At 38.2% G+C, this 14,253-nt stretch overlaps 1 protein-coding gene across 2 annotated transcripts in view; it reads left to right on the forward strand.

Moving 5' to 3' along the window:
- Positions 1–14,253, forward strand: part of LOC129576321 (metabotropic glutamate receptor 2) — a 186,941-nt gene that overhangs the window by 91,184 nt on the left and 81,504 nt on the right. Inside the window, exon 1 of one of the 2 annotated variants that reach the window (XM_055461236.1) lies at positions 263–2,626. The exons of the other annotated variant lie outside the window; for it this stretch is intronic. Coding sequence (XP_055317211.1) covers positions 1,735–2,626 — 892 coding nt within the window. The 5' untranslated portion in view covers positions 263–1,734. Of the gene's footprint in view, positions 1–262; positions 2,627–14,253 lie in introns of those variants that run through there. 2 annotated transcript variants of the gene reach the window in all.

Here is a 14,253-nt window from a genome sequence, read left to right on the forward strand (position 1 = left end):
TCTTAGTTTTACAATAGTTTAGTTTAATTTCAACATTTTTATTCATTTAAATTCAACACATCTTTTGTTCTTATATTTTAATAGTTCATTTGAAAGCTTTCAAGTTTTTTGGCTTTCATTTAACCGAATTTTTCGATTCTATCCATCACTCTTCTGTCAACACACAACAGCCTGCGGAACACAGCGCCGAATGGGAAAGAGAATATTTAAAGGGAAAAAAAAACACAACGAATGGATAATGTAATTAGGCAAGTGCATTAAGAGAAGCGACGAGGAAGGAGGCAACAGCAGCAGAAACAAGCGCATCAATGTAAATGAAGGAATTATAAAGCAGAACCAAAAAAACAACAACAACCAGTTTTTTCCCTCTCTTCTGCGCTTGTTCTTCTTCTCCTTCTTCTTCTTGTCGGTGTATGTTGAAAATGGCAAACACGCTGCATGAGAAAATCAACACAAAACTCGTACAAATGTCTATCGCCTAAAAATTCGTCATCAACATTCCCATGACTATCTCTACACCAAAGAACAACAACAATAACAAAAAGCACCGCAAAAAAAGACCACAAGAGGAAAAGATTATGGTGTTCATCGCTTAAAAAATGGAAAACTTTTGTTAATGCTGCCTAAGCAGAATACATATCTAATATGCGCATATAGAGCGCGTTCCATTCGAGAACACGTAGTTCACTGAGTTACAAAATAAAATTAGACGAAAAGTTAGCGTAATCACAACTTAGCGTGAGCGAGCGTGTACGAGAGAAAGGGAGCAAGAAAACGCGCATCACATCAGACGAACAAAAAACAAAGGGAAAACAATAGAAAAGAGTGCTCAGGCGCTGCTGCACAAACAGAATTGATGTGTATCGATATAGACACAGAGAGCTCGGTACGTATTCGCGATGAGAAGGAAATGAAATCGATTCATCAAAGCGCAATGAATAAATTCGTTTGAATTTATGTTAGCCATTTGAATAAAGAGCATATCAAATTAACGAGAAATCTCTTTGTGCGCAGATTGTTTGAAGCAGAACCAGATTGTTCAAAGCAGAAGCAGCAGCAACATCGAAAGGAGGAGAAAGCGTGCTCGAATTGTTTGTAGCCATAAAAAAATAGCGCGAGAGTGCGGTCCTTTGTTTCAAAATAAAACTTTGCATTGTAGATTCTACAGTGAACAATTAACTTTATTTCAATCAGATGCAAATGTGGTAAATCCACCCGTTTCGATGATGAAATCATTTTAGACGTTTGTATCGATAAGTCGTCATTAGCTTGGTGACAAACTACTCCGCCCCATTCTCATCAAATCAAATCACAGTCACATCACGATTTCATCCAAACAAAGTTGTCCAAAACAACAACTACAACTATTCTGCGCCGCATAAGCACAACATAGAAGCGCAGGATCGACAAATTTGATATTAAAATATCAAAAGAATCATATACTTGAAGCGAGAGCAGTTTTAGCGCACAGAGAGAAAAGTGATAGAGAACAACTACGAAAAAATGCAGTTAAATAGAGTAACGTTGAATTCGCGATGCGATTGATCTGAAGTGGTTGTTGAAACAAAACTCGGAAAAAAAAACTAACACTTCGTTGAATGAAATTGTTTCATTCCAATATCAAGTGTACAACTCACTGTATGACATGCAAATCAAGTTGCAAATGAAAACGCTTCCGAACGCCGTTGCATGGGAAAAAATAAGTCGAATTAAACGACGCTATTAATGAATTGAATGCATGCGAACACACAAAATACATTCGACACAACGATGCTGCATTCATTTGTATGGATTTTCAGTATGTGTATGTGCATTATAATTGATGTAACAGCTAGTGTTACTGGTGTTGCTGTAGCCGCTGCTAGTATGGCAGCCGTTTCGTTTGCCGACAACTATTCACCACTAATGCCTGCTGCTGCTGCATCGGCAAATTTCACATATTTTCCGGTTTATGATTTCGTGGAAATTGATGAAACAAATCATAATTATGCGATACGAACGACATATCCAAAGTATTCTAATGCACAAAATCACAATCATCATAATCATCATCACGAGCATCGAATGAATCAACGATCGAATATGCATCATTTGAATGCAGACGAAAGCCATCGCCATCAGCATAAATTGAAACGTGGCGGCGGTGGCAGTGAAAAAAGTGAATGGATAAGACATGAAATGAAAATGGCAACAGGGGAAATGCAAAGAACGAAAGTGCGTCGACGTCATGAAAAACGATGGCATCGAAATCATCGACAATTTTTCGACAGCGATGATTACATTTCATCGAAATTACATGCCGATTTAGAAATACAATCGTCACGAATGCTGGATGCGACGGTCAACGATACAACGCCAATACATTGGCCGGTGAAAAAAGAGGCGATCATGGAAGGTGATGTCATTTTGGGCGGTCTAATGATGGTGCATTCACGCGAAGATTCAATGATGTGCGGCCCAATAATGCCACAAGGCGGTATTCAAGCGCTCGAAGCGATGCTTTATACACTTGACAAAATCAACGAAGATTCCGTTTTACTGCCAAACATCACAATTGGTGCACATATTTTGGACGATTGTGATCGTGATTCGTACGGTCTTGAAATGGCAGTGGATTTTATCAAAGGTACGTCGGTTCAAATCAAACAATCACATCTAGACAATAGTTTAATTTACAGCGGTTAAATTGGTCTTAACCCCAAAACATACACACACACATACACTCACTCATTTTGGGGACAAAATTAATAAAAATACCCAACGCGATTTGATTGCTTGGAAATATATTTTCCAAACAATACACCAAAAAAAAAAAAAACTCATAAACGTGTGCTTTGGAAATATTACGGTTTTCTCTCGTCAATTGTTTGAAAGCAGCACAAAATGGAACAAGTTTCGCGTTATTGAAGATTCAAGGGACTTTACAATGACTTTGGCCAACCAAATTTGGTTTCCATCAAAATGGCGTTCTATTCATGTTACGACGTTTCAAGCAAACGACAAGGATGACGACAGTGCAAACATTTTTGGGACGGAAGAGTGAGCGGGAGAGTGTGTGTGTGTGTGTGTGTGTGTAGGGTTTGAGGTTTGTATGTGGTAGAGAAATCTTAGAAAATTGAATCCAACCAAGAATATTGTAAATCTAATGGGATTTAATATTTTATCGAAGAAGAGAAATAGAATGACTCTGTCGCGTGTACTGGGTTAATCCATGACAATGACGAGTTATATGGCTTTTGTCATTGTGTGTATACGAAGTGGTGGATTGTGACAATTTTAGATTCCCGCATATTTTCATCATTCAATGCATTGAAATGAAAACTATTGTGCTATTTATTTGTTGCAACACCATACTCATACACAACGCGTATACACATCGGCACAACAAAATCAAGTCACATTCAATTACAACGCCGAATGAAAATTCAACAAAACAAAATAACAATTTGCATATCCCACATTTTCGTCGACAAAATCCAACGTCTTCATCAAATCATATCAACATTTAACAGCCCGCTAGAAAACACTTGATGATGATGTCATTTTCTAATTATGAGCCATATCGTACGAGACACACGGGGATCGTGGGGGTTATAGAATGTGTTTAAAACTTGTATTTATCTATTTAATGTTTGGTGTCATTATGAGAGCGCAATGATTGTCTTCAATTTGATTGCAATACAGTAAGAGAATAAGGAAAAGAGAAAGGGAAAGAGAAAGTGAGCGATTGTGATAATATCAGTGTCGGTGACAATGGGGTGATTATGTGATTGAAAGCTTCAAAATGGCAAAATAGACAACAGAAGCTACAACGATGCGCATTAAATGAAATAAAATTAATCCGTGGCCGTCAAATAATTGCTATAGATGGTTTGCAAAATGCAGGGTTTAATTTTTCCCATCCGCTCGATAGAGCCTCCATCGATTGAATCGAAAGAGTGTTTCAAAAGAGACTCTTTCAAAAGAATCTTTGCAACAATTTTCAATATTCTGCTACAAATTACGGCTGTAAACTATATTCAAATGATTGGTTTTGATTTATATTTTAATACTATTAAGAAAAAAACTAAAAAAATTGATTTGTTTTAAATTTTATTAAAATATTTGATTTCGTTTAATCCATATTTTAACAATCGTCGTACAATGATTTGTGACATTTCAACATACTTCATGCCATACTTGACATTTATACGATTGTCAAAATGATCGTTTTAATGAAATCAATAATTTCAATAAAATTTAATACAAATAAATTTTTTTAGTTTTTTTTCTTCATAGTATTAAAATATAAATCAAAACCAATCATTTGAATATAGTTTACAGCCGTACATACATAGTTTTTTTTAAAATCTTTTTCTAATGATAAACAAAAATCAGTCATTTATAGCATAAGAATGAATAAATGTATAAAACAACAAAAACAACATTGTAGATAACCACAGTTCTGAGAAATACAAAAGCATTGTATACAGGAGTGAGCAGAGGCCAAACAACAAAACAAACAGAAATTTTGTAAATAATATTATAAATAATCAATAAAGTTTTCTGTTATTACGAAAAAAAAAAAAAAATAGTTTACAGCCGTAATTTATAGCAGAATATTGAAAATTTTCGCAAAGATTCTTTTGAAAGAGTCTCTTTTGAAAAACTCCTTCGATTCAATCTATGGAGGCTCTATCGAGCGGATGGGAAAATTTAAACCTTGGCAAAATGTGGCCACTTCTCGTTTTTCTCTCTTTTTTTCTCTGCCGAATAAATGAAACAAAGCAAAACCGGAATAACAATGTGTATGGAATGCATAAAATAAAGCGCCATCTGTGCCATGATTCTTTTGTTCGTATAAGTCCAATGTATTCAATTTGAACGCTCGGAAAACGTTCAAACGTTCAAACGTTCAACATCATCATTCCATATAGTATTGCATAGTTCATTTTCCATAGACTTGGTGGCGCTTATTATTATTTATTATTATTTATTGACACCGCCAAATACTGGCTGAATAATAGGTAACATAGTGATGTAATACATAGGTTTTTGTATAGGGTCTTGTTTTTGTTATAGGTTTATGATTAGTATAGTTATTCTCGTTGTTGCACGTAATGACTTAGGTTAAAAATGTGAGTAGGTGAAAATAGGTAAAATATTAAGAACATAGGTAATAAATAAATTTGACTTGAAAACAAATAAAATAATATACATAACATTTAAAATGACACAAATCAATAATAATAAATAAATAAATAATATAACTTCAATTGCTCAATGTACTGACTAGTAGCTTAAAATTTGGATAAAGTCGGTTTCTTATCTCGTCAAAAATTATCTGTCGGGTGATTTGAGACTGGCCCAAGTACCAAAAGTTGAGTCGGGTAGGTTTTGTAACTTCTGTTTGAATTGATGAAGTGAAAGCGATGGATCTATGAATAGCGCTGCATAGTTAAACATCCGACATGCATTATTGAATGGGGACAGCAATGAATGGTCTGTCCTAAATGTTCCAATGCGAATAAATTCAGGATTGCGTAGAGTTCTAACACCAGAATTTAATTTGATTTGTGACAATAGCTTCGGTGCGTTATACCTCCCAGATATTATGGAGTGTATAAAAAGTATAGCAGCATTTGTTCTCCGACGAGCCAGTATTGACAAGTTGAAATTCGCGCAACGCTCTTCGTAAGGGCTCAGAGCATAGATGCCATTCGAACGACGGAGATGATCACCATTCAATAACATTACGATTTGTTTTTGTGCTTTTTCCACGGTGCGCATTTTGGTGATTTGATGTGGTGACCAGATTGAGCTCGCAAATTCAAGATTCGAGCGAACAAGAGCCATGTATAACAATTTGATAATGTCATTATCGAAATAAAATGACTGACGTTTGACAAATTACAAGGCTGCATTGGCTTTATTGCAGATGAACTCGATGTGAGAGTCAAAGCTCAATTTCCTATCCAAAATCACTCCCAGGTCACGAATTTCGCTCACACGTTCAATTTTCCGATTTTCGATTGCATAGTCATGGATAATTGGCTTCTTTTTTGTGTACAGTGAAAACACTTTGCATTTAGAAAAATTCATCTCCAAATCGTTTTCGTCACACCATGCAACAAACTGATCGATGGCATCTTGTAATTTGCGGGTATCACTCGGCACTTTGATCTCGACTGCGAATTTCTTGTCATCGGCGAAATTCGAATTGTGGACATCTGGCAAAACTATGTTGGAATCATCGAAGAAAATGTTGAATAGTAAAGGGCCGAGAATGGTACCTTGCCCCACTCCTGAGCCGACGTCAAAGGGCTCTGATTTGCTTGTGCCGATTTTGACATATTGTTGTCGCTTACTCAAATATGAGTACATCCAATATAGAACCGTATTGGAGATTCTAAATCTGGCCAACTTCTGAATCCCTCGCTTATATTGTGACAAACGTCAAAGCATAGAATTGTATACATTACATATTGTGATTCCGGCAAAACCAGAGCACGTAGAAGTGGCTGCTCTCTTTCTCTATTTTCATTTTATCAAATAAACCGGACACTTAAGACCGAAAAGTTCTGGCATGAAACCGAACATGGAATAGGCTTTGCCAGGGCTATAACATAACCATCGTCCTGTTATGTTTATGTCTGCTCTGAATGGTATATGCTCGATCTGCACTTTGTGAGTGTGTGCATGGCAATTGAATTGTAACATCATCTTGCTACGCGCTTGTTTAGATTGATGTTTGGGAAACACTTAAACCGATATCGGTTCAAAACAAAAATGCGGGTCGACCGGAGCGTCTCTCTTTCTCTCTCCCTCTCCCCCTCTCCTGTTCATTGTTTTTAGACGAGATGCCTGGCAAATGTTTCGATTTTCCTCCCTCGCGCACACATACACACAACCAATGAATAAGAAGAAAAAAATCGTTCAGCCGATTTGTTTGCATTTGGATTCAATACGTTGGTCCGGTCTTAGTGCTGTATGTTATCATCGAACACACTTGAACTCGTTCTCAAAAACTGATTATAGATTTCCTTTCTCTGTAGTTGGCCAGCACATACAATAATATGCTGAAAATGTGTAGCACACATCATTATCGCCATCATCTTGACCGCCATGCATCGAACATCGAATCGGTTACACGTGATTACTCATGCAGTTTATTTTATTAAAGACATATATTGAATGGAATCGCCATTCTCCACTTGCAAGTGAAGCACTATCTGAAAATATGGTTTCCACGCACATCACATTATTTCAACATTATTTGGGCCCAACCAGATGGGAAAAAGGAAGGCAGAAACAGGCGAAGAAAGAAAAAGCGTAGAAATCAGCAACCATTGCCATTGAATAGATATGAGTGGGAAAAGGAGGGCAATGCGAACAAAAAAAAAAAACAACATGTAAGTGAAAGCATTCCATCGGTTTTTCGGCATGAATTGGGTGTCCTTCGAAAAATAATCTCGCTTCAGATGTTGACAATTTATGGGTAAACATAAATGTGCGTTGGCTGTGAGTGAGTGAGTGAGTGAGTGTGTGTTCGTATGTATGTGTATGCTTTTTTAGAGGTAATAGTTGTGAATTGTCTGGCATGTGTGTGTGTGTATGTGTGATGGAACTATTTTGATGTCGTGTATACGTACAATATCAGGTTGTTTTGCTTTGGTGATCACATCAAATTATTCGTCATCGTGATTCGTGTGTACCCATTCGGTGCAATTGGATGTGTCAAACCTCCGCAGGAGGCTTTAACACACGTAAGCCCATCGCCATTGCATTTGATGATTATTTTCGTTAGGAAACAGAACAGAACCGTGCCGAGGCACACCAGCACACTGCTTTGGCAATGTGTAACTACCTTTTTCGAGTTTTCGATGCGTGTGTCGTGAAATGATTTCCATGTTTTATTATGAAGCCCCCAAGACCATAAAATATAACAGATGAAACTAATGGTGATACCGTTTCAAAAGGCATCACTAATACTAAAAACGGAAACAGAGGGCGAAAGAAGGAACAAGAACGAACGGTCGATTGGCAATGGCCTGGTCTTTGGCCCAATGGGGGGACGCAAAGTATGTAATTTATGCGTGTTGATGCCGACGAGAGAATATGCAAGGCGACAATCGAGCAATTTATTTTATCGCCTGCAAACTGACACGATAGCAAACGAGTGAAAGAGAGCTGGCAAGAGAGAGGAATGGAAAGTGAAACGCACAAATCGCACACGGTCATATCGCAAATTTTACGAATAGATAATAGTCGAACAATGGCAAACATTTGAAGCTGATTTTGCCAGAACCAGGCCATTTCATTCCATTCCATTCCATTCAATTCCATTCCATCAATAATAATTCTGCATGGTAAAAATGTATTTCGATGAGCGCACGGTAACGCGCGCGCGCTCACGCTCATACGTTTCGTGTTCGTGATGAGTACCACAGGGAATGATGATTTGACGATAGCTGATTATTGACAGGCACTGCTACACCACACACATACAAATATCTCTTACTCTTGCTCCTAGCGCGAATCGATTGTCAGTTCACGCTCGATATTTCCGATTCATTCGACTCAATTCCTCCCATTCGTAACTGTATTCGATATTATTCTCATTACCGCTTATCACTTTAACACTCTCTTCTTTTGCGCAACATTGTCATGATAATGATGTGAATGTTGTTTTTTTTTTCGCTCATTCGTTCGTTCGCTTTTTCTCCTGCTCTCTTGCACATGCTCACAATTCCAATGGCACCACTTCACTCTGTGGAATGCCTATACTATATTACATATCGATGCTGATTGATTACTGAAGTAAGAGATATTTTTTTTCCGGATCGTTATGTGAAAATGAAAAATGCCACACCGAAAATATTTTATGGACCATCTCTAGCATAAATGCTCCCAATGGCCTCACTAGCTTGTTCTGCCGCTCTCTTTTGATCGCTGCCGGAACTCCACATTTTAAAATGTCCCATTCCCCATTTTACTGTGGCCTGCCGCGCCAATTCACACGGCCATTTTCATAACTATCCCGATTTCATCGTTCGCATTTTTACATTGTTGATGTGAAATTGTAATGGCAATACGAACACAAAGCGAGAGAGAGAGAGAGAGAGAGAGAGAGAGAGAAAGCGAAAGAAAAAAATCGATGGGGTGAAATGCAATTCGCTCAATTAATTTTCTGGTTCTCGCATACATACATATATACAAACCAAAGTCCAGGCTCCGCTGGCTTTTGTTTAATTAATTCGACACTGCTGCACTGCAACGCGAATGAATTTACAGTTCTCGAATTGGTAATTAACGCCGAACGAGTTCTTTGGGATGGCATGCGGTTGCCAACCTAAATGATACCGTGGCAACTGTTTTCATGGTGGCCGATCCCAGCCTCACATACTCTGCATCTCAATTTCTCTCCCACCCGTTTCGATTCGTCTAACTCAGCCGCACTTCATCCATTGTGCCACAAAAAAGGCATTTGCAACATTTCAATAGCTGCTCTTCAACGATCCGAAGCATCTCACGAATATTACATTTTACCCACATTTTATCTGTGCTCTGTGTACAAAATGTTGGCTGCGTTTCGCTTTATTTTTCTCTCTCTCTTTCTCTCTTTTCGTCTTCACTTTCCACCAACGTTCTTTCTGATGCGTCAATTGAATGCTGTTTTTATCCACGGCTTATCCCATATGAAATGATAGAAATACGAGAAACGCACGAGCCAAATCAACTTAAACCTATCAAAATATGATTATTTATACAGAGGAAGATGTGTTGAAGTTGAGTTGAGTTGAGTCGAGTCGAGTGGAGCTGAAATGGATGTGTGAAATGTTAACGGATACGCAGCTTTCTCGTTCTTTCCCTCTATATTTTTTGGCGTGCACACCATGCACATGTGACTGTGCGTGTACGTGTGTTTTATGCCTCTTGTGCTTCGCGACTAACCAACATCGTCAATCAACACCGCACAATAGCACGCGCACAATTATTATCTTTGTGTTCGGTGGCGGAAATGCGATAGTGTGCGCGCGAGTACGCGAGCACGAGAAGAGGAAAAATATAGAAAAGCCTTTAGTATGTGATCATCATAGTCAACCACATGCCAAACAAGGGAAAATAACGTGTGTTCATGTGTTAAATTTAGTTCTTAGTTTAAGCGGCAATGAATGCCTTGTGCTTGTGTAAGTGTATGTGTGTGTGTGCGAGTGTGTTGCAGAAGCCGAAGCTAAAGTGCACGGCGGCATAAAGGCGATACTAAACATGACGAAAAATTTGATTGGAAGAAAGCAACAAAAAAATCAAATAAAACGACTCTTGCACACTCTCAGCCACAACACACCCAGTGTCATCAGTGTTTTCGCTCTTTCGTCGTTTTCATTCTGCTCGCTCCCTCTCTCCCTGTCTCATTTTCCATTTCTGTATCTGTTTGGACTGTTTAGCGCGCCCGTCACTGAAAACCAATCAATATTTTCCACTTGAGCAATTTTCTTAACATTTCCACATCAATCATTTTCAAATTACGCACGCAAGCTTCATAAACTTGTACGTTCCAATTCACATAACTTTCATTTGGGCCGAAGCGAGGGATGCGAACGAATGGGAACACGCCAGCCCCAAACCTGAACATCAGAGTGTAAGGGAAAACACAAGAAAATAGCACATATGCACATGCACGTACATAATACACGAGTAAAGTCAAAAATCAAAGAATAAATCTATGTTGCTCGGCTACAAATGTATAAGACAGCGTATTGCCCATGTTGCTACCGAACTGAATGCTGTTTGCCTATAGATAGCTCGATGTTGGAATAGGTGTCACACATATGATACGGCAGCATCAAAGGCCATGACAGCCACGGAACAAGTTGTGAACAAGCAACGAAAATGGCACAACACAAACACCATCCAAAAAGCAAGTGAAATGCGAAATTAACTGCGGAAACGAATAAAACTTTCATCAAAAAACGTAAATTCAAAAATTCATATCGACTCTCTGGCTTTGGTGCTGGGTATAAGTGCTCCGAACTTTTGTTACGGTGTTTTGGGTGATGTGTTTCATTCTCTCCCTCTCTCTCTCTCTCTCTCTCTCTCTTTCACTTGTTCTCTCTCCCACTCCCTCTCTCTCTCTATCTTTCTTTTTTTCCATCCGTTTGCCTTGTAAGTGAGGCAAAACACGTTCCAAATCGGGCTTAAATGCCAGCAGAGAGCACAAAAACGCCACATAGAACGAACGAAATTGCTGGTAAACAGAGCACTTTTTTCTCTCGTGGTGGACCATGAATTCGACGAGGTTTGATGTGTGTACGCTCTTTGTGAGCTAGATTTGAGATATGACAAGTACGTGATATCTCGCCATATCATATGTCATTTATGCCTTGCCGATCGCTTCACTTATCTCAAACCATAATGGAAATATAATGCCGCGCTGTGTGTGTGTGTGTGTGTGTTTGTGCGCATTCGGGCAAAAAGCTGGCAGATTGAAATTCGTTATCTCTGTGTATTGTTTTATTGTCTTCCATTCATTCCATTTCGCGAAAAAATGTTTTTCTTTTCGCCCTGCTTGCGCATTAATAACGATTGCGTTTAATTTGCGGTCAAGCTGGTATACTTTTTTCTGTTCATTCATTTAAAGCTTTTGGAGATTTTTTGTCTTCTTTCCATTTGCCGTGACTACGCATAAAAACGAGGCGTTCAATTTATGAACCAAAATGCTTTCAATTAGTTGGTTCATCACATTGTCATTTACCATAGAGTGTAATATTCGGGCACAGAGAGTGTTTGGCATGTTAATTTCAGACTGCGACTATTGACGCCGCTCAAAAATATTATTAACGAATAATAAAACATGATTTTCTCTCAATGACATACACATCGTTTGCACACCCATTGTTGTTTTCATTTCGCTGAAATCGATTTGTGCACGATGAAAGAGATGTGGAGAGAGTGTGTGTGAGACAATGCGAAATTTATCCGCAGCTACCACTAAATCACCAATATCATGCGCTCTGACACCATGATTTACCATTGGAAAATTAGATCATCTTTGATTTTAACGACAACATTTAATACGCTATCAACGATGAAGCCAATTTCATTTTGACTGATACGTATATTTGATTGGCATATTGTGTGTATGTTGTCTATAGCTGTGTGGCTGCATCATTACCACTTCACGTGTTGTTCGTTTAACGTTCGCACGTGGCTTCGCACAATTCATGCATTCATTGCTCTGCCATCGTTCAATATATACGCTATGACGGCATGTCATCCATACGAGTTTATTGAAATAAAGCGAATCGTTTTTAGGGTTTCCTTTAAATAAAAAGTTTCCCATCTGTTGCCGTGTGTACCTATCTTAATTTCGTGTGTATCGATGCAATGACCCTTATGCACCATAATCATGCTGAATGGCCAAATAACATTTTTTTTTTTTAAATACATGTCAATGTTATTTACTGTATAAAACTAAAGTCGTTTAACAGAAAATGATATGGAAAGGGAGCGATCGAAAAACTTTGTGTGGATATAAACTCTCTCTACACCGCAACAGAAAACCAGCCGAAGAGCGGCAACCATTGAGCGAAAACTGTATACAGCGAAAATGTATAAAAAAATTGAGTCGTGCGGTGTTTAAAGAGTAAAAGACAACGACCGAAACGAGATGGAAGGAATGAAGAAAAAAAGAAAAGAAAAAACGTAGCTTCCAAATGAAGCAATAATCATAAGGGATGGGTCCGGCATTCAAATGAATGTTAACATATATTTTACTTAAGCGAATTTCACTTCTATCCGCAATCCGGTTCCGTGCTGCTCTGCTACTACCATCGTACATGTATGGCAAAGGAAAAAGGTGTTTTTTTTTCGATGCAACAAAGCGAAAGAGACACAACACGACCAAGAGAGAGAGAGAGAGAGAGAGAAGAGAAATAGCGGCAAAAAAGCAAATGCCGTTGTCACTTTGTGAAAATATATGCGATTTGTTTGTGTTTTTGGCGTTTGATATTGTCGTACCCAGGCATTTTGATAACAACCGAAATGAGAACCAAAGAAATGGCAATTCATGTAGTGCTAAAAAAGAGTATAAAAGGTTAGAAAAAAAAAACACAGAAAGAGCAAGCCAGCAAGAGACAAAAGATGAAGATCAAGTCTAATACTTGAAAACTTAAATAAAAAAAAGAAACACCCAATGAATAGATGAAGGTAAATATGTGGATGAAACGATTTGCACACTTGCGCGCACATCCGGCCCACATCGACTGCGAAAAAGACAAATTTAAGTGGAGAAATGTGTGAGCAAGATGAAGGCGAGATAGAGAGAAAATAACGTACATTTCAGGCGATTATTTGAGCTCAAAATATAAAATGCCAAATGTAAGGAATGATAAATGTGTGTTATTGCAAAAGAACTTTTCCTAATGTTGTTTCTTTCTGTGATTTGTGTGTGTGTGTTGCTGATCTTCTTCGTTCGTATGCTCGCATTCGTTCCCCACGTCGAACGTCGCACAAAGCTCTCTCTTGCCTCCTGGCCACAATGCGAACATCTTCAAATTGGAATTTTTCGTCTCCTCTCTCCACACACTGAATAGCAACGAAGACATATGTGCGGTGAATGTGATCCATATTAGATCCATTTATTTCGAATAAATTTCAGTTTATTTCGAGACTTTCGGTATATTTTATCGGAATGCGTTTCGATACGGCAAAACAGGCTAAAAATAACATACGAGCAAGCGACTTTGTGTGTGTGTGTGTGTGTGTATGTATTCGTTATATCGAATGGCCATGTATGTGAAATGTAGTAAATTACTTGTGATTGATTTCGGCAAAGTCACCGTACTCTATGCACAACATGACATAAACATATTTTTGGCAAAACAACCCACACACACAAAGCTAATGGCGACCAGTCACCAAGTTGCTTGATACCATTATCATTCTTATACTGTTCGCCTCTTTTCAATCAGCGTATATTCGTTGTTCTTATTATACATCGATCGTTTGACGTGCACAGCCCAATTGCAATTTCGTCAGTATAAGACAAATTCATGGACAATACATAGTTCAAAATCTTTGCCATTCATATTGCAACAAACATTCGTATAGACAGAAACTTTTCATATGAAAAGGAGAAGAAAAAAAACGTAAGACATTTCAACGAGGTGAAAGAGAATTTTCTCTTGTGCATGAATTTCTTGTACATTCGATTTCATGAATTAAAAATTGATTTCGAAATGAGCTGACCTTCATTGCCATCGGTGCCGTTCG

The sequence above is a fragment of the Sitodiplosis mosellana genome, unplaced genomic scaffold, assembly GCF_009176505.1.
Source record: "Sitodiplosis mosellana isolate CC-2019 unplaced genomic scaffold, AAFC_SMos_1.0 Smas_scaffold_6181, whole genome shotgun sequence".
Classification (NCBI taxonomy): Eukaryota; Metazoa; Arthropoda; class Insecta; order Diptera; family Cecidomyiidae; genus Sitodiplosis; species Sitodiplosis mosellana.